Raw genomic sequence first — 27,278 nt, forward strand, 5'->3', positions numbered from 1 at the left:
AGTTTAAAGTTCTACTTGCTGGCTCTTAAGAAGAATGCAAAATAATATTTTTTTTTTTGTCCAGAATAAAGTAAGAATTTATGTACATAATCACTATTTTTTACAATTAAACCATGACTGTTTGTCATGCATACCATATATATTTTTAGTGACTATATAAGTTATGCCATCACAGCTTGTTAGTGTTGTTAGTGATTTGGCAATAAAATGTATAATAGATATAACAAATACATTGTACTGAGAGAACCATGCTAAGGGAGTAATGTGAATGGTAACTAACTGAGCAGGGTAGTAATGCTGGCTTACAGTATACCTGTAACTTTGAGATTGCATTGTAATTATCTTACAGGAGTTTGGCAAAGATTCTAAGGGAGAAATTATAATACTGTGTGTGTTTTATTTATTATTTGTGTATGTTTAATATGTTATGCTTATGTCTGGTAATTGACACATATTTTTGTTTCTTTTTTTTACAGCATGCATGTTCCGGTACAGCGGAATATCATTCGTCTACCTCATCTACCTCTTGCTTATTCCTTTGTTTTCAGAGCCCACCAAGATAACAATGCAAGGTAAGATCCTATTTACATAAGGCTTTTACTTGTTTTGTATGATATATTTTACATATTAATAGCTACTTCATTTTAGTTTATGACAGTCCTGGCCATTATCTTGTTCATTAACACAGTGCTTTTCTTCAAGGGTTTTACACCCATACATATGTTTCTCTATACAAAGTTTCTTAAAGAGGAAGTAAATTCTGGTGGGTTTTACTTCCTCCTTATTTCCCTGCAAAGGTAAAGCATAATGGGCTACTATGCATCGCATAGTAGCCCATTACAGTGGGGCAAAAAAGTATTTAGTCAGCCACCAATTGTGCAAGTTCTCCCACTTAAAAAGATGAGAGAGGCCTGTAATTGTCATCATAGGTATACCTCAACTATGAGAGACAAAATGTGGAAACAAATCCAGACAATCACATTGTCTGATTTTTGAAAGAATTTATTTGCAAATTATGGTGGAAAATAAGTATTTGGTCACCTACAAACAAGCAAGATTTCTGGCTCTCACAGACCTGTATCTTCTTCTTTAAGATGCTCCTCTGTCCTCCACTCATTACCTGTATTAATGGCATGTTTGAACTTGTTATCAGTATAAAAGACACCTGTCCACAACCTCAAACAGTCTCACTCCAAACTCCACTATGGTGAAGACCAAAGAGCTGTCGAAGGACACCAGAAACAAAATTGTAGACCTGCACCAGGCTGGGAAGACTGAATCTGCAATAGGCAAGCAACTTGGTGTGAAGAATTCAAATGTGGGAGCAATAATTAGAAAATGGAAGACATACAAGATCACTGATAATCTCCCTCGATCTGGGGATCCACGCAAGATCTCACCCCATGGGGTCAAAATGATCACAAGAACGGTGAGCAAAAATCCCAGAACCACAGGGGGGGGGGGGGGACCTAGTGAATAACCTGCAGAGAGCTGGGACCAAAGTAACAAAGGCTACCATCAGTAACACACTACGCCACCAGGGACTCAGATCCTTCAGTGCAAGACGTGTCCCCCTGCTTAAGCCAGTACATGCCTGGGCCCATCTGAGGTTTGCTAGAGAGCATTTGGATGATCCAGAAGAGGACTGGGAGAATGTCATATTGTCAGATGAAACCAAAGTAGAACTGTTTGGTAGAAACACAACTCGTCGTGTTTGGAGGAGAGAGAATGCTGAGTTGCAACCAAAGAACACCATACCTACTGTGAAGCATGGGGGTGGCAACATCATGCTTTGGGGCTGTTTCTCTGCAAAGGGAATAGGACGACTGATCCGTATTGTGAGATTTTGAGTGCAAACCTCCCTCCATCAGCAAGGGCATTGAAGATGAAACGTGGCTGGGTCTTTCAGCATGACACTGATCCCAAACACACCACCCGGGCAACGAAGGAGTGGCTTCGTAAGAAGCATATCAAGCTCCTGGAGTGGCCTAGCCAGTCTCCAGATCTCAACCCCATAGAAACCTTTTTGGAGGGAGTTGAAAGTCCGTGTTGCTCAGCGACAGCCCCAAAACATCACTGCTCTAGAGGAGATCTGCATGGAGGAATGGGCAACAGTGTGTGAAAACCTTGTGAAGACTTACAGAAAACGTATGACCTCTGTCATTGCCAACAAAGGATATATAACAAAGTATTGAGATTAACTTTTGATATTGACCAAATACTTATTTTCCACCATAATTTGCAAATAAATTCTGTCAAAAATCATACAATGTGATTGTCTGGATTTGTTTCCACATTTTGTCTCTCATAGTTGAGGTATACCTATGATGACAATCACAGGCCTCTCTCAATTGGTGGCTTACTAAATACTTTTTTGCCCCACTGTATGTGTCACTTACCTGATACCGAAGCCCGCGCTGTCGCCATTGTCCCCACGAGCAGGGAGCATCTATCTTCGCCCCTCTTCCTTCCGGGGCTGCGAACTCCGGCTCTGTGAGTCGCGTGACATCACTTCTGCGCATGCGCTCGGGAGCCGCCAGTCACAGCATGACCCCTATGGGCAAACCATGAAGGTTTAGGAGATATTCCAAGCACCTACAGGTAAGCCTTAATATAGGCTTACCTGTAGGTAAAAGTGGTTGTACAAGGTATACAACCACTTTAACCTAGGCAGCCTTTTATTTCTAAAGCTCCCAGACACTAGCTTTCCAGCTTACTTATATGACAACATCATCATTCGGATATAGTTTTTCTCATCTGGCGATTCCCTGCACCATAAGAACAATCATAGCAGCTGTTCAGCCGCTTGATCGTTCTTACAGGCGGCGGGAGGGGACACCCCCTCCCGCCACCCTCTTGTGCTTCTACTGGCTCACCCGTGTAAGCAGCCAACTGAAGAAGGAATACACCAGTGCCAGAAATTTACCATACCGAAACAGAGGGCCTTTCAGAGGCCGGGTGCGATGTTATGATGTCATGCCAGGCCTCTGCATTAAAAAAATGCCTCCGCCTCAGCTGGGAAGCGAAAATTGTTTTCTTTTTTTTCAAGCTTCCCAACCTAGAGGTGAGGTCTGGGGACTTATAGACCCCAGATCTTGCTTTAAAGAGGACCTGTCATACCCTATTCTGATTACAAGGGATGTTTACATTCCTTGTAATAGGAATAAAAGTGTTAAAAAAAATGTGTCAAAATAGAAAAATAAAAGTAAAATAAACAATAAAAAAAAAATTTTAAGCACCCCATCCCTGCGTGCTCAGAAGTGAACGCATACATAGGTCACACCCACATATGTAAACGGCATTCAAACCATACCTGTGAGGTATCGCTACGAATGTTAGAGCGAGAGCAATAGATCTCCTCTGTCATGCTAAACAGGTAACCTGTAATTTTTTTTACAGCGTCGCCAATGGGGATTTTGAAGTACCAAAGTTTGGCATTGTTCCACGAGTGTGCGCAATTTTAAAGCGTGACATGTTATGTATCTATTTACTCAGCATAACATCATCTTTCACATTATGTAAAAATTGGGCTAACTTTAGTGTTAGTTAGTTTTTTTTTAATGCATGAAACAGTTTTTTTTCCCAAAAAAACACGTTTGAAAAATTGCTGCCCAAATACCGTGCGAGATAAAAAGTTGCAATAACAACCATTTTATTCCCTAGGGTCTCTGCTAAAAAAAATCATATATAATGTTTGGGGGTCCTGAGTAGTTTTCTAGCAAAAAAAAATATGATTTTACATGTAGGAGCGGAGTGCCAGAATTGACTTGGGAGGCAAGTGGTTAAAATAGTGTCCTAGTACTGGACAGATCAGGCTGTATAGATAAGTGCCTTATTCTGATTTGTTTAGATTTGGTGCACAGTAATGAATCATTTGTCATCTTGGTTGACTTGGTGGGGGTGCTATAATCATAAATAGCTGCATGGAAGACAGCTTGGTGCATCTGCTGGTTTCTGAAATCTTTTGTGCATTACAGGGTAATTACTTGTTACTTTCTTTAGAAATCTGTTTATTGATTGGTTTTGCATGCCGAGGACGAGCAGCTAGAGATGTATTGGTACTGAAGAAAGAATTTGCTGAGCAGTGGGATGTATGTGTTTTACACTTTACGTAGAATAGATAAAGTACCATGGTTAATTGCAAATTGGTCTAATCAAGGTCTGTGTTGTGAAGAATGTATATACAACAATGAATAAAGAATACAGTAGGTTTCATGAGGACGGTTCATCAAGAGGTTATTTTAAAATGTCTGTCATTTAGAGGGTTCAAGGCTATAAGATTTTAATGGAGAAGTGATTAAAGTAATCACTTTAAATCTTAATGTGACAGAAAAAAACTGATATACTTTGGAATGAACACTTTATAGTTTAAAGCTGAAGGTCAGGTATGGCAATCTTTAAATAGTTACAATGTAAGTATGTATGTGCACCTACCTGTGGGATCCCAGTGTAAGCTGGAAAACACTATGATAGGCAATGCTACTACAGTGATCTCCACTAGCTTCAAGGTTCTTCACTGAGTGGCTGGCCTTGCTATGTTGTGAACACAGGATTTTGCTTGCTTGCTATTTTCTCAGTGAATGCAAACTGTTGACTGGACAAGGTGGCGGAATGGGGCAGTGACATACTAATCTCCACCTCATCCAATCAGAGAATACTTTTCATTAATTGAGAACATGCAAAATGGCCGAGCGAGTAACCTCATGTGTTCAGTAAGCAGATGGACAGCTAGTCAGCAAGGGACATGGAAGCTAGCAATGATCACTGTAGTAGCAGTGCCTAGTACAAGGATATTTAGCTTCCACAGGGATCCCACAGGTTTGGCACATAGATACTTATATTGATTCAAGCAGAACAAATGTAAAAATTGCCATACCTAAAGTTTAGCTTTTTTTTTTTCCAAAATTGTTTATTGAAAATTTTTCAAAGCAAGAAATAAAATAGAGATTACAAGCATACAGATGCAACATTCTTAAGCTTCTAACAATAATGGTATACATCTAAAGTTTAACTTTAATGTGGAGCTTTTAGGGAGAAAGCAGGCAAACCAACAGGATTTTTTTTACTATGCCTCTTCTACATTAACCACTTTCTGTCCACCGTATTGTAAAATGATGTCCACAGCGGGGATCAGTTATCCTGACTGGGCATCATGATGTCCAGCAGGATAAGACACGAGGGCATGCAGCGCGGCGATCGGTAGTGGGGTGTGTCACTGTGACACGCCGCATCTCCAATCTTGGTAATGAGCCTATGATGTAGACTATTTACCATGTGATCAGCTGTGTCCAATCACAGCTGATCACATGGTAACTAGGAGGTGCCGTTTATCGGCTTTTTCTCTATTCGCGCTGACAAGGCTCTCCTGACAGGGGGGGGGTCTGCGCTGATAATCAGTGCATCAATTATCAGTGCAGGCCCTTCAGAGATGGCCACAAGTGTAAACCCGTGCCCACCAGGGATGCCAACCCGTGCCCACCAGGATGCCAAACTATGCCCACCAGGAATGGCAATCAGTGGCCATTTCAGTGATGCCAATCAGAGACCACCAGGCATGGCAATCAATGCCCACCAGGGATGGCAATTTGTGCCCATCAGTAATGCCAGTCAGTGCCTCCTCATCAGTGCTGCCTATCATTGCCTCCCATCAGTGCCCATCAGTGCCACCTAACAGTGCCCATCATTGCCACCTATCATTGCCCATCAGTGCCACCTATCAGTGCTGCGTATCAATGCCACCTATCAGTACCCATCAGTGCTGCATATCAGTGCCACTTTTCAGTGCTGCATATTAGTACCTCATCGTCAGTGCCCATCAGTGTCACTTCATCAGTGCCACCTCAGCAGTTCCCATCAGTGCCGCCTCATCAGTGCCCATCAGTGCAGCCTCATCAGTGGATGATGAGAAGGAGTAAAATTACTTATTTACAAAATTTACTTATTTACAAAATTTTATAACAAAAACAAAGAAAACATTTTTTTTTCAAAATTTTCAGTCTTTTTTTATTTGTTTAGCAAAATTAAAAACCCAGTGGTGATTAAATACCACCAAAATAAAGCTCTATTTGTGGGAAAAATTATACAAACTTCATTTGGGTACAGGGTTGCATGACCGTGCAATTGTCATTCAAAGTGTGAGAGTGCTGAAAGCTGAAAATTGGCCTGGGCAGGAAAGGGGTAAAAGTGCCTGGTATTGATGTGGTTAAAGTTCTTTACCTGCCTGTACGTCCTGTACACTGACCTGCACATGTGCAACTTAGTGTGCAATTTGGGTGAGGCCGAGATGAAGGAACTCCTAGGCATATGGGGAAGTGACATCCTCTCAGCCTGGTCAATTAAGTTGGCTGGTAGTGGAAGCCAGATGATTTGTGGGGAGCTCCAGAACACTGCAGCTCTGGAGAGAAGGTGAGTATATTTTCATTTTAATTTGAAACAGTTCTTCTTTTTAACATACAAAACCAAATGTATTTTGCTAGCCCCAATTAATATTAGTGAATTAAATATGTAAGCAGAATTCAGATTATGTTGAGTAGAATGTGGTTTAGTATGAACCAGCTGCGCTAAAGATGGCATTGCGGAAGTAAGCCTAGTGTTGCTTTTACAGCAAAAGAGTAAGTGATGTTATCATTTAGCCATATGCTGTTCATCAAATATTTAGCACCTACACCTTCAAAGAGCTTTTAAGCATCCAAACTGCCAAAGAATATTGTCAATGACCAGATATTTATACTTGCTGCTGTGTCTGCGTAATAAAGGTCCAACCCTCTTTTACTGAGTATTAAATTAATTATATCTATTGTTTTACATTAAAGGTGTTTTAAAATAAAGTGATCATGCACAGCAACCTATAGCAAGTCATTTTTTATTAGGTTAGGGGCACAACAATGAATATAATATCTCACTGGTTGTTTCTATGTATTTATAGTCAAGTTTCTCTATGCTCTGATATGCCTTGTGTGATGTTAGAAGTCAAATTGGGCAGACGCCACAAAATTTGAAAAGTATGAAAAAGCTTCTCCTGAACCCTTTGGAATTACCAGGAATTCTGCATTAATGGCTCCTAGAATGTGTTTTGAACTTCATCTAAGTAATCATAAAGACAGTCTTAATACTAATGACACATAAACACAACATTTTATATAGTAATTGCTTTCAAGAAATAGTTTAAACCAGGGGTGTCCAACCTTTTAACCTTCCAGGACCACACTGGAAGAAGAGGAATTGTATTGGGCCACACATAAAATACACGAACAAGAAGGATAGCTGATGGGCAGAAAAAGTCACTGATATAGATAATTTACCTATCTGAGTAATAAAACTTCATTTTTTAATATATTTTTTTAAAATGTAGAAGAGGGCAACATAAAACTAGTACGATATTTGACACTGTTTTTGATAAACTAAAGCATCAATTCCTGGCTCAATGGTTGTAGTAGCAGTTCTCAGGGTGCTCATCAGATATTTTGGTTCTATTTTCCCCTTTGCATGCTTCATCCTTGAAAATAGTTGCTCACAAATAAAGGTGCTGCCAAAAACTGATGACGTAAATAAGGAATAATTGTGAAGAGGGTGATATTTTTCGTTGGGAAGATAAAACTTATACAAGTCCAGTAAGGAGACACTGGTCACATTTTTCTTGTGTTTACTAAGTGTAAACCCATTTTTATCAAACATTATTCTAAAGTGGAGTTCCACCCACTTTTACAACTCTTCAGCATCCCTCACTAAACTGTGCACTGTAAACGAATTGGATATTTTAAAATTTATTTTCTCAGCACTTACTGTATATTTGCTGTATTCATTTTTCACTTCCTCCTCCCTGGCCGCGGCCCATCGCATCATTTCCTGTTTGCAATGCCTTCTGGGAAGGGGCGGCAACTTCCTCTGAAACTGCCATTGCTATGGAAACCTGACCTGAAACCTATTACACTGCTTGTGCTGCACTGAGCATGTGCGAGATCTGCAAGGATGAGATCCAGGAAGAAATGCAGTCTGGCTTCAGATGCCCACACTTAAGATGGCCACGGCCTGCTGTAAGTTTATAAAATAACAAACTACTGCTATAAACTAACAAAACAGACCTTAGTTTACAGATTAACTTTACTAGAATACATTAAGCTTGTGTATTATAGGGGTATTTTTATTTAAAAAGTATAATTTCGGCCGGAACACCACTTTAAGTACGTTTTTTGTTTGGCCACATTAATAGCTGCATTGAGCCACATGCTCATGGGCTACAGGTTGGACACTCCTGGTTTAAACAATCAAGAACCCTAATGGTTCTTGGACAGTGGTTGTCAACTTTTGTGATTTAGAGGGCCTCTAGAATTGCCCCTGACATAACAAATGTTAACAAATAATATTCAACAATAAATGGTCAAAGACTAAAGGTATGCTACAAGAGATAGAGACTGCAGACATTCTATGCGAGTTGTTGGAGACTGGGGACTGAGGACATGCTTAAAGTGACAGTCATAGAATGGAGACTGCTAGAGATCACTGCTCTTGTGGCCCCTTTACAAATAAGTGGTTCTACATTTGTGCTACTTTTAGCCCCCTTAATTACTTGTGCCACATTTGAAATTTATCTCCTTATAAAAAAAAAAAAAAAAACAAGTTATAGACAGAAAAGGGATTGAGGACACAGAAAACGTAGTATAGTGTGCAGTATGCAGTCTGCATAGTAAGCTGTATAGTAAGTTCCTAAGGGCTGCATGCATCATACCCTGTTTCCCCGAAAATAAGACCTAGCGTGATTGTTGGTGATGGCTGCAATATAAGCCCTACCCCCCAAATAAGCCCTACCCTGTTTCCCAGAAAATAAGCCCTACCCTGAAAATAAGACCTAAAAGGACTTTAACTAGGGCTTATTTGTGGGGTAGGGTATATTGCAGCCATCACCGACAATCACGCTAGGTCTTATTTTCAGGGAAACAGGGTAGGTTGGGCGCTAGGGCTATAACATAATAACATTATTTAAAGAGGGTTATCAAATGTTGGCGTTTAAGTCAATTAAATGAGATTAGAGGTGCAGTTTGAAGGAGCATTGTACTATCAAAGGAAATATTGTTATAGAATGTTTTATTGTCAAAAAAAATCTGTTCAGCTAAACCATAGTTCCTTTACAGAAAATTAGATCATGGGCACCTGGCACTTGATGTGTGGGTTGAAGGACGCTTTATGGTGTGCCAGAAAACGTATATCAATGAGGGGACATCCATTAAGGATTCCCACAGATTGATTTGTAGTCTGATTAGAGATTATACCGAAAACGTTAAGAATGTCCCCGCAAAAAATGTTTTCCACATTCACTTCAGCTGTCCAATAATGTGAATGGAAAACCCCTATTTATTTATTTCATATTAACATAATTGATTAACTGAAATCAGATGGTCGAAGAGTTTTTCCCTTCCCCCTACAGCCCCCATGTTGGGTAGAAGGTAGCTTGAACATAAAGAAGTTTGTACAACCACATGGTGTACGCTAGGTTCTATGTACCTTATAGGTTGGTGAGAATTTGACTGATTGTCTTTAAAGCTGAATAATTAATGCTCAACAGTATTATTCAGTATATCACTGGAGATAGGGGAAATGCTAACTCGTTCTGTATAGGTGATTCAGAGTTATGCACACTGGTCAGGTTGCAGTCTTGAATTTTCAAATGGTAATGGCACGTCAGATTTACTGGGAACAGTTTTAACTCATGGATGTATTAATACTCTGTAAATGGACTGCCATTTTTGATTTGGGGCTGCATTTAATATTGGTTCAGAATTACTCCCTTTACATGGTTTTCACAGTTTTATTTAAAAACTGGTGGGAGCATCAAATTAATTTGCTAGATGACTTTTATCTCGGATTTCTATATTATATCTTTTTCCATTCATAAAACTGAGCAGTAAAGAAGCTTTAGTTAGCACCTCCCTGTGTACAGCAAAAAATCCTACCAAACTGGAGGTCTGCTTTCTAATTGATCTTTCTGGGTGGACTGTGATTAAATTCTGGGAAATTTCTGAGATGTGAGTCATATTCTGAAATTCAATTAGTGGTCAGTTGACAGTTTGTTGCTTTCTAACCTTCCAAGTTTTTTTTACTTAAAACAACAAGATGCTAGCCTGTTCCTGGCAAATACCGTTGGATTATACTTTGAAACAGAATACTGAGCAAAGAAATACAAATCATCTAATACAGAAATTTTGAATGTTGGTATTTAGGAACACCACAAAGACATTTTGGGTTAACAAACAAAAGTTTGTCTAGATATAAGCAGGATATGAAATTATTTAAATTACAGTCACCAGTGTAATAAACAGCAACACATGGAACACAGATATAATCTACAGCCTCACATTAAATACAATTGTACAATGCCTTCTAAAGCCCAATTACAGCCATTTTTCTTGTAGTTTCTCATGGTGTATGTGAAACTTAGAACACCTTGCCAGGTTTAAAATGTTGTCCCTCACTTCCTGTTTCATCTAACACCCCTCACCTGGACAGGAAGTGATGGTAATTTTCTCAAAGGGAACACATTACAATGAGAAACTTGACTTGAGGTTCTATTTTCTTCCCCTTTGCTAAAAATGTTGTGTTCATGCTGATTGTATCCCTATTTGAAAAAAAAAAACTTTTTTCCCAGCACAATTCTATTTCCTTTTATAAAATATAAAAGTGTATGCTCCATATAGTAAAATAATACTTTCTGCTCCATCTGTGAAAGCTGCCATTTTTATTGACTTGGACTAGTGCAGCTTTTTCACACATATTGGCAGTTAAAGCAATGTCCCACCCTTTTTTACAAGTTCCTCTCTTCTAAATGCCCCCCTGCTGTACATTCCTAACTGTATATATATTTTTTGAGTGGGTTTCATAATACCGTATTTTAAAAGATCCAGACAGCACTTCTGGTCCTGGCCGTCTAGGTGATGATGTCGTATCGGCATCATCTAGCCCAGGAGTCCACGGGAAGCAAGGCTTGCTGCTTTCCCCGACTGCACTTGTCCATCCCAGTTCTTCCATGGGAGGCACCTGTGCGAGCCGCTCCCGTGTCACTGGATTTGATTGACAGTGAAAAAGGGGGGTCTAGGGGGAGCAGCAGCACAGAAGGTTTTTCATATTAATGCATAGAATGCCAGGACTTAGTGTTTATTATTATATGCATTTATTCTCTGCATAATCGATGTAAGTACAATTACTAAAAAAAAAAATATAAGCTCAATATTTTTTGAAAATGGTGTGCAAGTGACGCTTAAGCGAGTACATGTGATCAGCAGAACTGAGAGAAAAAAAAGAAAAAACAAACTTGTATTTTATTAAAAAACAGACAATGGCAATACTTTATGACACACAGTTTGACAAGGGAGATTAATACTGCATAATTAGAGTATCTTTAGGGATGACAGAGGGCAGTGTTGCTTACGTAGTCACTGCCTTTCCACTTATATTTTTGCTGTTATAGATGATGCAGCACAGAGAAGATTTTGGTATAACAGAATGATTATGAACACACATATTTAATCATTTTCAGTAATGCACATTAGCATTCTATAGTTAATGCTCACAGTGAATTATTAACCAAAAACGTGATTTCTTTTTTTTTTTTTTCTGACGGTAACCAGCAGCTAAAGTTTGATTTTCAGCTCTGTTCTTAAAACAGATGTAAATCGCTGGGTGCCTTTTTTTTTGGCCTGCACGGTAAAGCCATAATGTTCTAGTATGCATTTTTTGCGATTCGGCACTGCGTCGCTTTAACTGACAATTGCGCGGTCGTGTGACTTTGCACCCAAACAAAATTGACATCCTTTACTTCTCACAAATAGAGCTTTCTTTTGGTGGTATTTGATCATCTCTGCAGTTTTTATTTTGTGCGCTATAAACAAAAAAAGAGCGACAATTTTGAAAAAAACGTAATATTTTTTACTTTTAGCTATAATTAAAAATCCTCCAAAAATATAAAAAAAAAAATGTTTCCCTCAGTTTAGGCCGATATGTATCCTTCTACATATTTTTGGTAAAAAAATATCGCAATAAGGGTATATTAATTGGTTTGCGCAAAAGTTATAGCGACTACAAAATAGGGGATAGTTTTATGGCATTTTTATTATTATTTTTTTTATTAGTAATGGCGGTGATTTGCGATTTTTATTGGGACTGCGACATTATGGTGGACACATCGGACACTTTTGACACTATTTTGGAACCATTATTATTTTTTACGGCGATCAGTGCTATAAAAATGCACTGATTACTGTGTAAATGACACTGGCAGGGAAGGGGTTAACCACTAGGGGGTGATGAAGAGGTTAAGTCTGTCCTAGGGAGTGATTCTAACTGTGGGGGGGGGGGCTTCAACTCACATGACAGCATTCACTGCTCCCGATGAAAGAGAGCAGTGATCTCTGTCATGACACAAGGCAGAACAGGAAATGCCTTGTTTACATAGGCACTTTCCCGTTCTGCGGCTCCGTGACACGATCACCGGGAGACCAGCAGACATCGCAGCAAATGCCTTGTATACATAGGCACTTTCCTGTTCTGCGGCTCTGTGACACGGTCACTGGGAGACTAGCAGACATTGCGGCAAATGCCTTGTTTACATAGGCACTTTCCCGTTCTGCGGCTCTGTGACACGATCACCGGGAGACCAGCAGACATCGCGGCAAGCGCGTCTGCTAGCCCTGCCTCTTAAAGGGGACATACAGGTACGCCCATTTGCCCACCGCTGCCATTGTGCCGACGTATATCGGCGTGCAGCAGTCGGCAAGTGATTAAGTGACACTAGATTATATCCTTATTCTCCAAAAGCAATCCATATACATCCACTACATTATGGCCCTGTATTCTATTTTTCATTAAATGGTTACTTATTGTGTTTTTCTGCCTCATTGTAACGTGATTTGTGAGCTCCTGAATCTCTCTTTTTCATTCTCACTTTCATTTATTTGGAATGAGAAGTGCACGTTAGTTGCAGTCATGTGCGATGCTCTGTGAACACTGCAAATCTCACACAATTGCAACACTTTTGCACAGACATTGCCACGGGGGAAAGACAATCTGAGCTCAATAGAGAACTTGTTTTGCTCCCCCTTATGCAGTAAGCAAAGTATATAAAAAATATACAAGATACTGGTAAATGAAGCGTAACCCGTTTACACGCCAAAACTCGGGAAATGGGAGCAAGAACTAGGAGCCGTATTAGATAAGAATAAGAGGAGGAAAGTTCTGAGATTAGCTTTTGACGATAAGATGTCAGAGATGTGCTTTAAGCTTTTTGCCAGGTGGTGCGTAACCCCACTGAGGGCGCGAAGGTTCAGAGCGGACATATCCCCAACATGTTGGAGAGGATGTGACGCTCCGGTAACCTTTGCGCATCTGTGGTGGGAATGCACAAAGATACAGCCCTATTGGGAGGGAATTATAAAGGCAACCCATGAAATAACAGGAGAAGATATACAGGCTGAGCCATTCAGTTGATTGTTTCATAGCACAGAGAAAATGGTAGCTCACTAAAAGAACATGTTAGTTCCGCATTTATTAAATGTGGCTAAAAGCCTGATACCAAGGTTTTGGTGAACATCAAAAGTCCTGAGCATGAGTATGGGCTCTAAAGTCTGACTGGGTAAGGTCAATAGAAGAAACAATGTATACAGCAGAGGATTTTCTAGGGAAATACCATACCATCTGGGGGAAATGGTTGGACTTTAAAAAAAACAATGTGGTATGTGGATATGTTGGGCACTTGATATTGCTGGCAGACGCGGACTAGGATATTGGATCATCCAGGGCATAGAGAAGTGGTGATGACACCAGAAATGATAAATAAAAGAAGATGTGGGATTCACGGGGGATGGAAGTTTAGGAGGGGGATATGTTTTGTTAAGTTGCCTTTTCTCTTCTTTGGGAGGGGGGGGGGGGTGAGGACTATTGGACCTTTCATGTGAATTGTATCGTGATTAGATGATGAAGTATTATGTAACATTTTTTTTTCACAGATATTTATACTAATAAAAAGAGAATATACAAAAAAAAACAACCACAGCAAATCTCCATAGTACCCCTCTCGAGCCCCTCTCGGTGTGAAAAAGAGAGGGTGGCTATGTTACTTTCCTTGCAGTGGGACCAGAAGTCAGATCACAGCAGCTAAAATAGGTATTTTGGAAAGCCCAAGAACAATAGAAGATATTTTTTGCAGTTAAGAATGTATGACTGAAAAGATTTTTTTTTTAACTGGAGTTTAGTGTCACTTTAATTATCACACAAACCACATGTTGATTGCCATTCACCCAACTGAGCAACTTTGAGTGAGCCTGGCTCTGACAGATGCCAAGACATATTTCTGTTCTTAATTCCTACCAGCATTGAGATAATGAAAGACCCAGAGAATGAGATAGAGGTTCCTTGAGATCCAGCTGGCAAAACCAAGTAGGCTAACTAACTCGATCAGAGCCAAATAAAACACATTTTAAAATAAACTAAAGTAAATCAGGTTATTTAATATGTGGTTAAAAAGGCTGCAGATACAGAATGCTAGAATGTATTTTGTGTATTTTCAAAAGAATTGATATTTAACCAGAAGTCCAAATTATTGTTTATTTTTCTAGTTCCTGTTGCCAAAAAGGCTACATAAGGTATATGAAAGCAACGGTACTGACTGGAGCAGAGCCTCCAAAAATCACATTTATTTCAGGCACACAAGGTACAAAGAGTGAGTTTGTGTTTGTTTGGTTTCCAACACAGCTTAATGAAGATTGAATTTTAGGCTTTGTACCCTGAAACCTAAATGAGCCCCCCCCCGGTTAATTTTGCTTTTAGCTGCCTGGCTTGCTGCAATAGCCTGCATTTACATACTCACCCACCCAGCCAATCCAGCATTGCCCTGCTGTCATCCATCACTCAGCCACCAGACTCTCGGTCCTGCACTGCCATCTTTTTTCCTGGTGTTAATGGGATCAGGGCTTTTTTTTAAGCGGGAACGCAGGGGAACGCAGTTCCGGCACCTTCAGCCCTGAATGTATGTAATGGCAAGGGGTGCTGGATTGTGTTACAGTGTCTATTGATGCTGGCTGCTGGGGGATCTATTGTTATTGGAGGTGCTATTTTTTGCATGGGTTTATTGTTGCTGGAGAGGTCTATTGTTGCTGCTGGGGGACCTATTGTGACTGGAAGCAATTCATTTTTGCAGGGGGGGGGTCTGTTGTTGCTAGTGGGGGATCTATTGTTGCTGACGGGGGATCTATTGTTGCTGGGGGGTCAGTTGTTGTTGAGGGGATTTAATGTTGAGGGAGCAGTCTATTGTAGCTGGCTGCTGGAGGGTCTATTGATGCTGTCTGTGGGGGGGGGGTCTGTTATTGCTGCCGGGGGTCTATTGTTACTGGAGGGGGGTATTTTTTGCAGGTGGTCCATTGTTGCTAGGGGGGGAAGAAGGGGTATATTGGTGGCTGCAGGGGATCTTTTTTATACTGCTTTTCTTGTTATCATTAACAAATTTCATACAAATTACTTAGTACCACAAATGTTACTTGGTTCTGTATTTTCTAAAAGGGGCAGTATTGGGAGGTGGATAGGGGGTGGAACCAAGTAAAGTAATGGTGCTCGGAGGTGGGTAGGAGCAGAGACAGGGCTAACTCCGAAAGGCAGAGTTCCTGCACCTATTTTCTGAGAAAAAAAGTTCTGATGGTAGTCATCTGTCTCTTCGAATTGAGGCAAGCAAGGACATAGAGTGATAAAACTACAAATCCCATCCATCGTACGTCTGTCTCTAGGAGTCATGCCTGGGGCCGGCTTCGTAGAATTTGTAGTTTCCCCCAGCTGCAGAGCTGAGGGTGCTCACCCCTGATACAGAGCATCAATGAATGTTTGCAATTTGTGTGTATATATATGTATTAAGGTGTACAGACACAAACAACATAGTAAAACAACAGCAAAATTAAGGTTGATTTAAATTATTGATCATGATTCATTTCACTTTATTTGTTTAGTCATTATAAGCACTAGGCATATTGTCACAAAGTGGGGAATTAAAGTATAACTATATAAAGCCAAAACTTTTTTTAATTTTGGATAGAGGGGGGATGGATTAGAACACCTGTCAATTTTTATTGCTGTCTGTGACCCCGTTAAGGAGATTCACCCTCTCTATTTATCCTGTTTACCATTATCATTGAAAGTGAAAGTAAAAGAAAATCCCAAGTTTTGGATTGTCCCAGAAAAGTAATAGAGGGGAAATCTTCCAATGGGGACACTAGTTCTATTGACCTGGGGGTTCCCATGGAATTCCTTTTAATTTGCAGGAATTTCAACTCACTTCCTGTTTGGTTATGGAACAGGAAGCAAAGGTAAATCTCCCCAATGGGACAAAGAGGGCAAAAATAAACCTTACAGGAGTTAGAACCTTCCCTTACTCTATCCAAAATAAAAGAAAAAGTTTAGCCTATAGTTCTACTTTAATCTTCCTGCGCCATTATAATGTCGAGTAGACATGCTCATATTAACTAATCAGACCTGTTTCAAGTCGATCTGCGTCAACCACGCCAGTTTCTATTTCACAGTGAAATAGAAAGTAGCGTAGGTCTGCCCCCAAAGAACAGAGGAAATACGGCAGTTTTCCATATAGAAAACTACTGCATATCTCTGCTAAATCTGACCTGGCATGAGAGATGTGAGCTGTCAGCAGATAGACCACATCCCTCTCTCTGTGCAGTATTCACACTTCATGAGCAGAGCCTGAAGGAGTAACACCCTCCTCCTCCCTCCTCCTCTGAGCTGAGCAGGGGGTGGGTATGGCAGAGAGAACAGGGCATGCAGCTCCAGCTCTACTATTCTCTGTGGTGTGTCTGTCACAGCCGCACAAAACAGGGAGCAGATTTCTCCTAATTAACTAAGGGACTTGCGTTTAACTATTTGGTGCCCGCGCTATAGACGAAAGACGGCTACAGGGCTTAAAATGCTGGGAGGGTGTACATGGATGTCCTCCCATTCTCGCGATCCCTGCGTGCCTTTCCTTGGGACTTTGCTGATCGAGGTAAAGGGCCAATCGCAGCGGGCCCTTTACAACATGATCAGCTGTCAGCCAATGACAGATAATCACGGAAGTAAACAGTTTTTTTTTTCCCCCTCAGGCTTAGTGCCCACCAGTGCTGCTAATCAGTACCCTCCAGTGCTGCTAATCAATGCCCATCAGTGCCATCTATCAGTGCCCATCACTACTGCTAATCAGTGCCACCTATCAGTGCCCATCAGTGCTGCCAATCAGTCTCCATCACTGCCTCATCACCGGTGTCTCTTATAAGTGCTGCCTATCAGTGCCAATCAGTGCCCATCACTGCCTCATCATCAGTGTCACTTATCAGTGCTGCCTATCAGTGCCGCCTACCAGTGCCTATCAGTTCCCATCAGTGCCACCTATCAGAGCCCATCAGTGCCACCTCTCCGTACTACCTATCAGTGCCCATCAATGCAACTTGGCAATGCCAATCAGTGCCACTTATCATTTCCAATCAGTGCCACCCATCAGTACAGCCTCATTAGTGCCCACCAGTGCCACCTCATCAGTGCCCATCAGTGTCATCTATCAGTGCCCATCAGTGCTGCCTCATCAGTGCAGCCTATCAGTGCCCATCAGTGAAGGAGCAAAATTACCTTTTTGGAAAATTGTATAACAACATTTTTTTTCTGTCTTTTTTTGTTTGTTTAGCAAGAAATAAAAAAAACGAGTAGCGATTAAGACCCCTTTCACACCGAGCCGCCCATAGCATCGGCGGTAAAACGCTGCTATTTTTAGCGGTGTTTTACCGTCAGATTAGCGCCGCATTTTGGCGCAATAGCGGCGTTTTGCCAGTAGTATCCCAGCGCTGCCCCATTGATTTCAGTGGGGAGCAGCGGTGGAGGAGCGGTAAACACACCGCTCCTTCACCGCTCCAAAGAAGCTGCTGGCAGGACTTTTCCTGATGTCCTGCCAGCGCAGGGCTTTCACACTGGAGACAATGCTGCAGCTGTTTGAGGGCGGATTGCAGGCACTATTTTTAACGCTATAGAGCCTGCAAAACGCCCTCGGTGTGAAAGGGGTCTAAATACAACCAAAAGAAAGCTCTATCTGTGGGAAAAAAATGCTAAAAATTTCATATGGGTACAGTGTTGCATGACCGCTCAATTGTCATTCAAATTGTGACAGTGCTGGAAGCTAAAAATTGGCCTGGGCAGGAAGGGGATATAAGTGCCCAGTAAGCAAGCGGTTAAAGTGGAGTTCCACACGTTTTTGAGTTTATTAAAAGTCAGCAGCTACAAAAAGTGTAGCCGCTGACTTTTAATAACCACACACTCACCTGTCCTAGGATCCAGCGATGTGGCCACCCGAAAGCCTCGATTCTCTCCCCCCACCTCTTCCCGGCACTTGCATTTCAAGTGTGGGCACACGGCTGTGACAGCGTGCAGCTTTACAGCTAGGTGCACACTGCGCATGCGTTAGTTGCCCTGCGCCTCCTCAATGGTTGGGCAATCTTCTGGGACCTGAAAATTGCAGGGAGGGAGGGGTAGAGGAGAACTTCCGCTCAAGTCACCTAGGCCACCCGAGCGAAAGCGGGAGCAGGTACCAGTCAAAACTAGGTACCTGCTCCCCCCCCCAAAACATAACATGCCAAATGTGGCATAGAAGGGGGGTACGTAAAGCGGAACTTCCCCTTTTGGGTGGAGCTCTGCTTTAATTAGGACTTTTATTAATTAGGAGCAGCATCTGCTACATTTTTTTATGTTCAGAAGAGTGGGGCAAGCATTGTGCTTGTACCACTTCCCTGAAGTGCCTCAGCAGGCCTCTTATAGACGCAACAGGGCACGCGTAGCAGAGTGACATCACAGGAGCACAATTTATAACAGGAAGTGCGTAAAAAAAAATATCTTTATGGCAGAATTATTTAGTATTTTTTATTGAAAGCTGCAGATTTGAAGATGGAATACCACCGTTTATAATTACACTAACATGTTAAAGTTTTTATGAACTTTTAGTGAATGAATTTAGATCTCATTTAATATTAAAGATAACAAATAAATAAAACCAGTGCTTGCCTTTTTTTTAATAGGATCAAACTATGCCATAAAGTTTTAACATTGAGATAACCAGCTCAAAGCATGTTCCCTGAGGGCTTGTCAAGTTTTAATGTGAGATAGATGTGATGTGGTGTGAGTCCTACATAAAATGAACTCCACATGAATATTTAGATTATGTTTCAGTCAAAGCTTTATACAGATACTGCACAAATACATAGTCTATAAAATGTTTACATAGTCTATAGGTGTTTTGTCTGACCAATAAGAGCATTAGGGAAGTTTAGAATATATTTTGTTAAGCTGACACACTATAAAGCATGTGCCAGAAAAAGCAAGCAGAGGCTGTCCATTGATATGTGAATTTGTGTTTCTTCTGGGAGAAAACCAAAGTCTGATGTTTGTCTTGGTACCTCTGGTGCTTCTGTCTGAAATGATTAGCTCACTCCAAAAGATGGTATGTTCAGCGCTGGTGTTAATCAGTCTTTTGGTGAGCTTTCTAAACAAATCCTTTCTGTATTCTATTTTTTTTTTTGCAAAGTAAATTAATTCCACATTTAAAAAAAAAAAAATAAAATAAAATAATATATATATATATATATATATATATATACACACACATCCCTTAATAGTTGTGTAGCATGAATGTTTTTTTATACACAAAGTGAAGTAAGTATTGCTGAGCAGCAGAACCAGGGTAGTTTCCCAAGCTCATGTCAGAAAAATAACATATTTCTTTTCAGGTTTCTAAAATTAAAAGGGAATTAAACGCAAACCCAAACCCAAAATGTGTTAAATTGCAGCTCACCAATTCTTGAATGTGGTAGCTGCAATCGTTTTATTTTCTTTAGGCTTTTTTTTTATCTAGCCAGTAAGTTTGTTAGTTTACAACTTCCTTTAACAGGCCAAGCTGTCCAGACAAAGTAGCATTTGGCCTGCATTCACACTTCAGCGTTTTGCCGCGATTCTGGTCACGATTTGAAAGCGCCGATGTGTGAATGACAAATCACAGGACTCACATTTGAGAAGCCATTCATTTGAATGACACCTAAAATTGCGGTGCGGGTCTGTCGCACCGCTGCAATCGCAGCAACCCACATCGCGTGAAGCATGTCACCCAAAATCAGCTCATGAACTTTTTTTGGGCGACATGCTTCACACAATGCTGGTTGCAGTGATTTATCACGTGGCAATTGCGGCAGACCTGCACCGCGATTTTAGGTATCATTCAAATGAATGGCATCTCAAATGTGAGTCCTGCAATTTGTCATTCACTCATCAACGCTTTCAAATCGCGAGCAGAATCGCGGCAAATCTGCCTGCAATTCAAAACATTGAAGTGTGAGTGCAGCCTCAGAGGGTAGAGGGTTGAAACAAATCATTTAACACTAAGGGGAGGATTGGCTTTTATTTATGTACTGTATACAAAACCTTTATACCAAAAGGGAAAAAAAAACAGTTTGCTGTTACTGCTTATAAAGTGTTAGCTAAAGTTCAGCTTTAATCTCTTGTAAGCTAGTCTAACATTACCATATCAAGAAAATCAAAAAGGCGCCAGGTCAGCATTAAGTAAAATCAACCTACGTTTATTTCAGTAGAGATTTACATATGGATTCTCTGTATACAAGACTGGTGTGCAAAGCAGGCTGGCACCACAGACTCGGATGGACTGGGATGCGATGAGCTGCGAAAAGCACAAAGTCGGGCCCCCTTTGTAAGAGATGGAAGCTGGCGGCATCTCCGGCTGTAGCAAATGCGACTGACAGGGAACTATGAGTTGACGGACCATGATGTGTTTCTGAGGCCCCACCTCCTTCATTAGGCAAAACTGCCCCACAGTGTCCGAGAGTCTTATAGGCTATCACTAAGGTGAATGATGGACCAATCATCCATGTTCCCAGACTGACAATGCTGCTGTCCAAAAAGTGTCTGCTTTACTACTTCATCCAGAATTCCATAGACAGGAAGTGTGTTACTGGCTGGATCACCAGGTGACATAAATGGAAAGAAAGCCTAAAAAAAGAAAACAATTGCAGCCACCACATCTTAGAATTGGAAAGCTGTAATATATTACATTTTTAGGTGAAATGCCACTTTTATGATTTGCGGAGTTGTTTTTTGTGTTTACAATTTTCTAGGAAATCAGCATTATATATATGCAAATATAATTGTCTAAAAAAATTTTTTAAAAATGTGAAAAAAAAAAATACCCTGGGGGATTACTCTGAACCATCTCTATTCAAAGTGAAAATCAAACAGTACTTTATAGCAAAACCTATGGACAGTGAACTTGGTATCACTAAATCCAGGGTGATTTGGTCATTTATGTATTTTTGGCACAATTTTTGAATATCCATCACAGAGATAATCTTTATATTGGGAACAGATGTCAGTAGTCATTAACATTTAGCTTATTGCTGGATGCATTCGAGGATAACACATCCCACACAGAACTTCCTTTCAATGCCCACATCTGATTCCTAAAAACCTTTCTAGCAATTCATACTAATAATAGTACAATTATTCTGTTCTTCTGGTGTGTAAGCAGGAATTGTGTTTTTGAAATGGCATTGAAGTAAGTGACCTTTTAGTGAACCTAATAAATTACATTATCATAGTTTTATAGTTAGTAAGACTGAATAAAGACACCAGTCCTTCTAGTTCAACGTGTGTGTATGTGTGTTTGTAGTTATGTCTCTACCACTTTCCACATCCCCTGTAGTGGTGAGCCTAAGGACATATGTGCCTCCACGGATTCTTCGATTTGCAATCTAAGGTAATACCAGCTAATACTTCATGGTAAAGAAGGATAGTTCCTTACTGTATTAATAAAGTCTGTTCCAGGGCTGGTTTTACTGGGAGTCTGATGGAGCTCTGGGTGGGACAGACTCCCAATTCAGTGGACCGCAGTTTAATGTTTTCTTTCTAGATTTCGATTAAGGCAGCTGGTCCTAGCTCTCAGGGAGAGTGTGTGTGTCTCCATGTGAGGAGGCAACTAGAAGCATGACTGCTTATCCCTGAACTTAGATATAATTGCTTGCGTTTGTAAAGGACACTTACCTTAAACCAAGGACTTGTCAGACTATGGACACAGTAAGGCTCAGTTGAGCAAGAAGTTTACTTTCATTTGATTTATGGCAAGAGGCCTGTTTCTTCTATTTATGAATATCCTGCGAATATGATGTTTTTGTAAAGAAACTGTGAGTTTGTCCCTGCATTGAGTCTGATCCCCTACACCCCATATATTGTGTTCGATAGGATACTCATCTAAAACATTTTTTAAATTAGTGACACTTCCTGCTGAAACCACCAATTGTGGAAGGGAGTTCCACATCCTTACCGCTCTAACAGTAAAGAACCCCCTACTCCATTTAAGGTTCAATTCAATTCAACTTCATTGAATGGCCACCTGTCTTCTTGAGTGACCTGAGACTGAATAGTTTCCTCCCAATGTTGGAATCACCATTAAGATATTTGTATATCACTATTATATCCCCTCTTAGGCATCTCTTCTCCAGGAAGAATAAGTTTAATGTTTGTAATCATTTCTCATAACTGAGGTCCTCCAGTCCCCTTATTCATTTTGTTGCCGTTCTCTGGACTTTAGATGCTAAAAGCAAACGAAAAAGCATCATCGTGCAGGATTGTAAAAACAATGCTTGTTTATTTAAACATAAAATAATGCACTCACATTTGGTATACTTTCTCCTATTCCCTTGAGAAACTCACGTGACCTGTGATGCAACGCATCAGGAGGAGCAGGCAACGTCACTTCCGGTGGCTCGTATGAGGAGGAGAGCTGTCCATGAACATTATAATTTTAACCAGGCATTGTATGAAATATACCAAATGTGAGTGGATTGTTTTATGTTTAAATAAACAAGCATTGTTTTTACAATCTTGCGCGATAATGCTCTTTTCGTTTCCTTTGAGCATCCGTAACCTTAAGGAGTGGGTTCCAAGTTGTACAGAGAAGTTTACACAGGATCTATTAACCAACAGCGGATGGTCCGTTCCAAATTGGTTGATCTCTTACCTACATCACTAAAGCGTGTTTTGATTTGGTGATATTGGTGAGGTGAGCAGGCATTGCACTCATAGGTGGCGGTGATAACCTTCTTTTAAATCAAACACTTATAATATTAATGAATAGCACGGATCCTGGAGTGAACATTTTATGTTTTATCACAGAAGAATTTGCACAATAATTTTGGATTGCATGTGAACTTTGTATATAATTATTTTGCACTTCTGTTTCAGCATTATACTTTTTTTTCACATATTTGGTGTCTTTTATGTGGTACCACTATTCACTTAATTACCATATTTGTTTTTCATTGATTCAGTATTTCTAAGGATTAGCGCACTATACACTTTATTACAATTTACTGGTCTTGCTTGCTGCAGCTTGGCATTGCATGCTATTGTTGAGTCTGCCATCAACTAGAACCCCCATATCTTTTTTCATCCTTGATTGCCCTAGGGGTTCTGCCAGTAGCATGTAGCCTGCATTCGTATTTTTAGCACCCAAGGGCATTACTTTACATTTCCCTACATTGAACCTCATTTGCCCTGTGTTTGCTTAATCCTCTGCTTTTATCAAGGTTTTCCTGCAAAGTTTCTATATCCTGTTGTAAAGTTATTGCCCTGCTTAGCTTTGTATCAATCGCAAACACTGAGACTGAACTATTGATCTAAACCTCTGTATAATTTATATACTAATTAAACAGGATTGGTCCCAGAACTGAGCCCTGGAGTCCCCATTTATAACTCCAGGCCATTCAAAAGATACGCTATTTATTACCACCCTTTGGACGTGCCCCTGTAGCCAGTTTTCTGGCACAGTTTTATAGGTACATATACTGTCATCAACGTCAACAGACCTCAATTTGTGTATTAAGCGTTTATGGGCTACCAATGCTTTGGTGAAGTCTAGATACACTACATCCAAAGGTCTTCTTTTATCCATATTATAGCTTACTTCATTTTAGAATGTTAATTGGCTGGTCTGTAAAGAATTATCTTTCATAAACCCATGCTGGTTACCAATAATGATACTATTCTTTTCAGCAAATTCTTGGCTATGACCCCTTATCATCCCCTCCAATAGGATACAAACTATTGATGCTAGGCTGACTGGCCTGTAGTTTCCAACTATGTATCTCGGCCCATTCATATTGGCACCATGTTAGCTTTTCGGCAATCTGCTGGTACTATTCCAGTCAGCAAGTGTTCCTTAAAGATTAGGAATATTGGTCTAGCAATGACCTGGCTAACTTCTTTGAGGACTCTCGGGTGTAACCCATCTGGTCCTGGTGATTTGTTCACATTCATCTTTTCTAATCTTTTTAGAACACTGACTTATGTTAGTCACAAAGGTACCCTACTTGCTGTATTACTAACAGTACCATCTTGTCTATTATACCCCTCTTGTTCCATAGTAAAAACTGAGAAGAAGAATGTATTTAATACAATTCTCCTTGTCACTTTTAACCACCAACTTGCCCTAAATATCCTTTATGGAGCCAATATGCTCTGACTTTGCTTTTTTACTATTAATATATTTTTTTAAAATTTGGGGATTCTGTTTTTTACTCTCCTCTGCTACGTGTCTTTGTGGTTTGCTGTCCTGATTGCACTCTTACATTTCTTATTGCATCTTTGTAGTGCTCGAATGTTGAGGGTGTCCCCTCGGCCCTATATTTTTTAAAGAACAGTTTTGTTTCTTTAATAAGCTCTTTTACGCTCAAGTTTAGCCACCCAGGTTTAACTTTGGTTCTTTTATATGTTGGAATACCCTGGATATTGGCATTTATTAAAGCGGGGTTCCACCCAAATTTTGAACATTATCTCTATGCATTCTCTTCCTTGCCTAGATGCTGACATGCTGTGTAAAATTTAAATCGCCGTAATTACCTTTTTTTTCTAATCTTCTTAGCACTTCCTGGTTTTCCTCCCATGGGAGTAGGCGTGTTTCTAGCCTCTCCCAGACCTCCCACAGTCCCCTGGGAGCTAGTCTCAGGCTTCCCAGCATGCATTGTGCAACAGTGTCATCACAACATCTCGGTGAATGCTGGGAGCACAGCATTCACCGCATCCAGGAAATACATGCTTGTGGGCTTCAAATGCCCACAATGAAGATGGAAACCGCCTTCAGTGAATTTTATAAGTTATTCTTTACAACGAAATCAGACACTAGCAGACTTATTACACAGAACATGTGAGTAGACAATCATGAGAAGAAAAGTTTGTGAATGAACTCCAAAAAAAAAAAACGATAGATAGGTGGACCCCCGCTTTAAAATGTTCTTAAAACACTCCCACTTTTCCTCCGTGGTTTTTGTTTCTAGAATGTTTTCCCATTTAATGTTATGAAGTATGGAGCACAGTTTGCTAAAGTTTGCTCTCTTGAAATATAAAGTACTTGTCGTATTCTCTTGTCTTTATTTCCAGTGCTTTCAAGTGAACGTAATTGCCCTGTGATCTCTGTTTCCTAAGATATCTCTTACTTTCACATTCGAGCCTCGTTTTGAGTTGGGGTATCCACCAACTGACACATAAAATTGTCCCCCAGGATGTTTAAGAAGTGCCAAGCCTTAGGGAAGTAAGCAGTTCCATTTGCCCAGTCAATATCTGGATAATTATAGTCCCCCACGATGATAACATTGCCCTGCTTTGCTGCCATTTCTAGCTGTGAAAGGAGTATGGCTTCCTCTTTATACTTCAGGATAAGGGGCCTGTAGCATACCCCTACTATTAATGTCCCTTTTATTACTTCCCTTTGAAGTTCCAGCCACAAGGATTCCACCCCTTCCATTGCCCCATTAGTAATGTTCACAAGTACAGCACTCTTTCTGTACATGCACATCCTTCTGCCTCTTCTACCAACTCTGTCCCTTTGGTACAGGGAGTACCCCTAAACAATAGCAAGCCAGTCATGTGTGTTGTCAAACCAGGTCTCTATGACTCCCAATAAAATCCTCCTCATGTATTAGTAGAGTAGTTCCAGTTCCTCCATTTTGTTCACCAAACTTCTAGCAAGAGTGTACATGCCTTTTAGTTTTGTGCAGCCGCATGTTATTTTATCCCAGTTTGTTCAAGGCTGCAGTGGGATTTTTCCAGCCCACATGTGTTGATTCTAAGTGCTCTACTTACCTTGACCACTGTAGCACTTTCCGCCCTTCATTTACTCACTGGAAAGGCTTCCTCTGATGCCTCCCCCCCTCACTTAGTATAAAAGTTCTTCTAACCTTTTGGCCATCCTCTCCTCCAACATAGCTTTACCCTCCCTATTTAGTTGCAGTCTGTCCCTGTTATAGAGGCAATAACTGTCTGAAAAGTTAGTCCAGTTCTACAGGAACCCAAAACTCTCCTTCCTGCACCAGTTCCTCAGCCACTTGTTGAGTTCCCTAAGTTCCTGCTGCTTCTCTGGTGTGGCTCAAGGTATAAGCAGTATTTCTGAGAATACACCTTGGAGGTCATTTTCTTCAATATAGCTCCCAAGTCCTCAAAATCTTTTTGTTTTAAGACGCACCATCTTCCACCAACATTGTCATTGGTACCAATATCTGGTTACAACATGTATTATAGCTCATTCCACAAAAAAATGTCATGCCTAGCAAAATCATTACCAGAAAACAGTTTTTTTGGCAATGTGTCCCAATTTAGAATTCTGTTTACTCTAAAATGCATTAGGTATATTTGTTATTATTATTGTTTTTTTTTTTAATTATTATTCCATTATGATAGCCTTGTAAATACCATTTAAAGTATATCTAAAGCCAAAACTGCTTTTTCAGTGTGGAAGAGTTATATCCATTTCAATATTTTTACTGCTGCCTATGCCCCCAATGAGAATCATTCACTTCTCTATTTGTCTTGGCGGCTTTGGTCATAAAGACAGAAAGTGCTGGCAAATCCAAAACTTTACAGCTGAGCCAGATCAGAAATAAAGAGCAATATGTATTTCTTAAAGAAGTGTGCCCACACTGCATGGATTAACTGCTTGTTTTGTCTAGGGGTGAGCAGAAAATTTATACTCACCTCCGGAAAACCATGCTGTCCCATGTCCAGCAGTGGACTGTTCCTGATGACGTCACGTCCAGAGCCAGTCTATGGGCGTGATGACGTCAGGAACAGTCCACTAAACAAGAATACTAGACCAGGGGTAGGGCCGGATTGTCAGGGACCAGTCTTGCGCTGGGAGGATCGCAGGATTAGGTAAGTATATCTCCGCTCTGCAA

The 27,278-nt window shown here is 40.5% G+C and overlaps 1 protein-coding gene across 5 annotated transcripts in view; it reads left to right on the forward strand.

The window, feature by feature from the left end:
* Nucleotides 1–27,278, forward strand: part of PIEZO2 (piezo type mechanosensitive ion channel component 2) — a 465,998-nt gene that overhangs the window by 153,715 nt on the left and 285,005 nt on the right. For all 5 annotated transcript variants that reach the window (XM_073631329.1, XM_073631330.1, XM_073631332.1 and 2 more), the window contains exon 2: nucleotides 477–572. In XM_073631329.1, the coding sequence (XP_073487430.1) occupies nucleotides 477–572 (96 nt within the window). The remainder of the gene's footprint in view (nucleotides 1–476; nucleotides 573–27,278) is intronic.

This window comes from Aquarana catesbeiana, linkage group LG05 (genome assembly GCF_042186555.1).
Source record: "Aquarana catesbeiana isolate 2022-GZ linkage group LG05, ASM4218655v1, whole genome shotgun sequence".
Taxonomy (NCBI): Eukaryota; Metazoa; Chordata; class Amphibia; order Anura; family Ranidae; genus Aquarana; species Aquarana catesbeiana.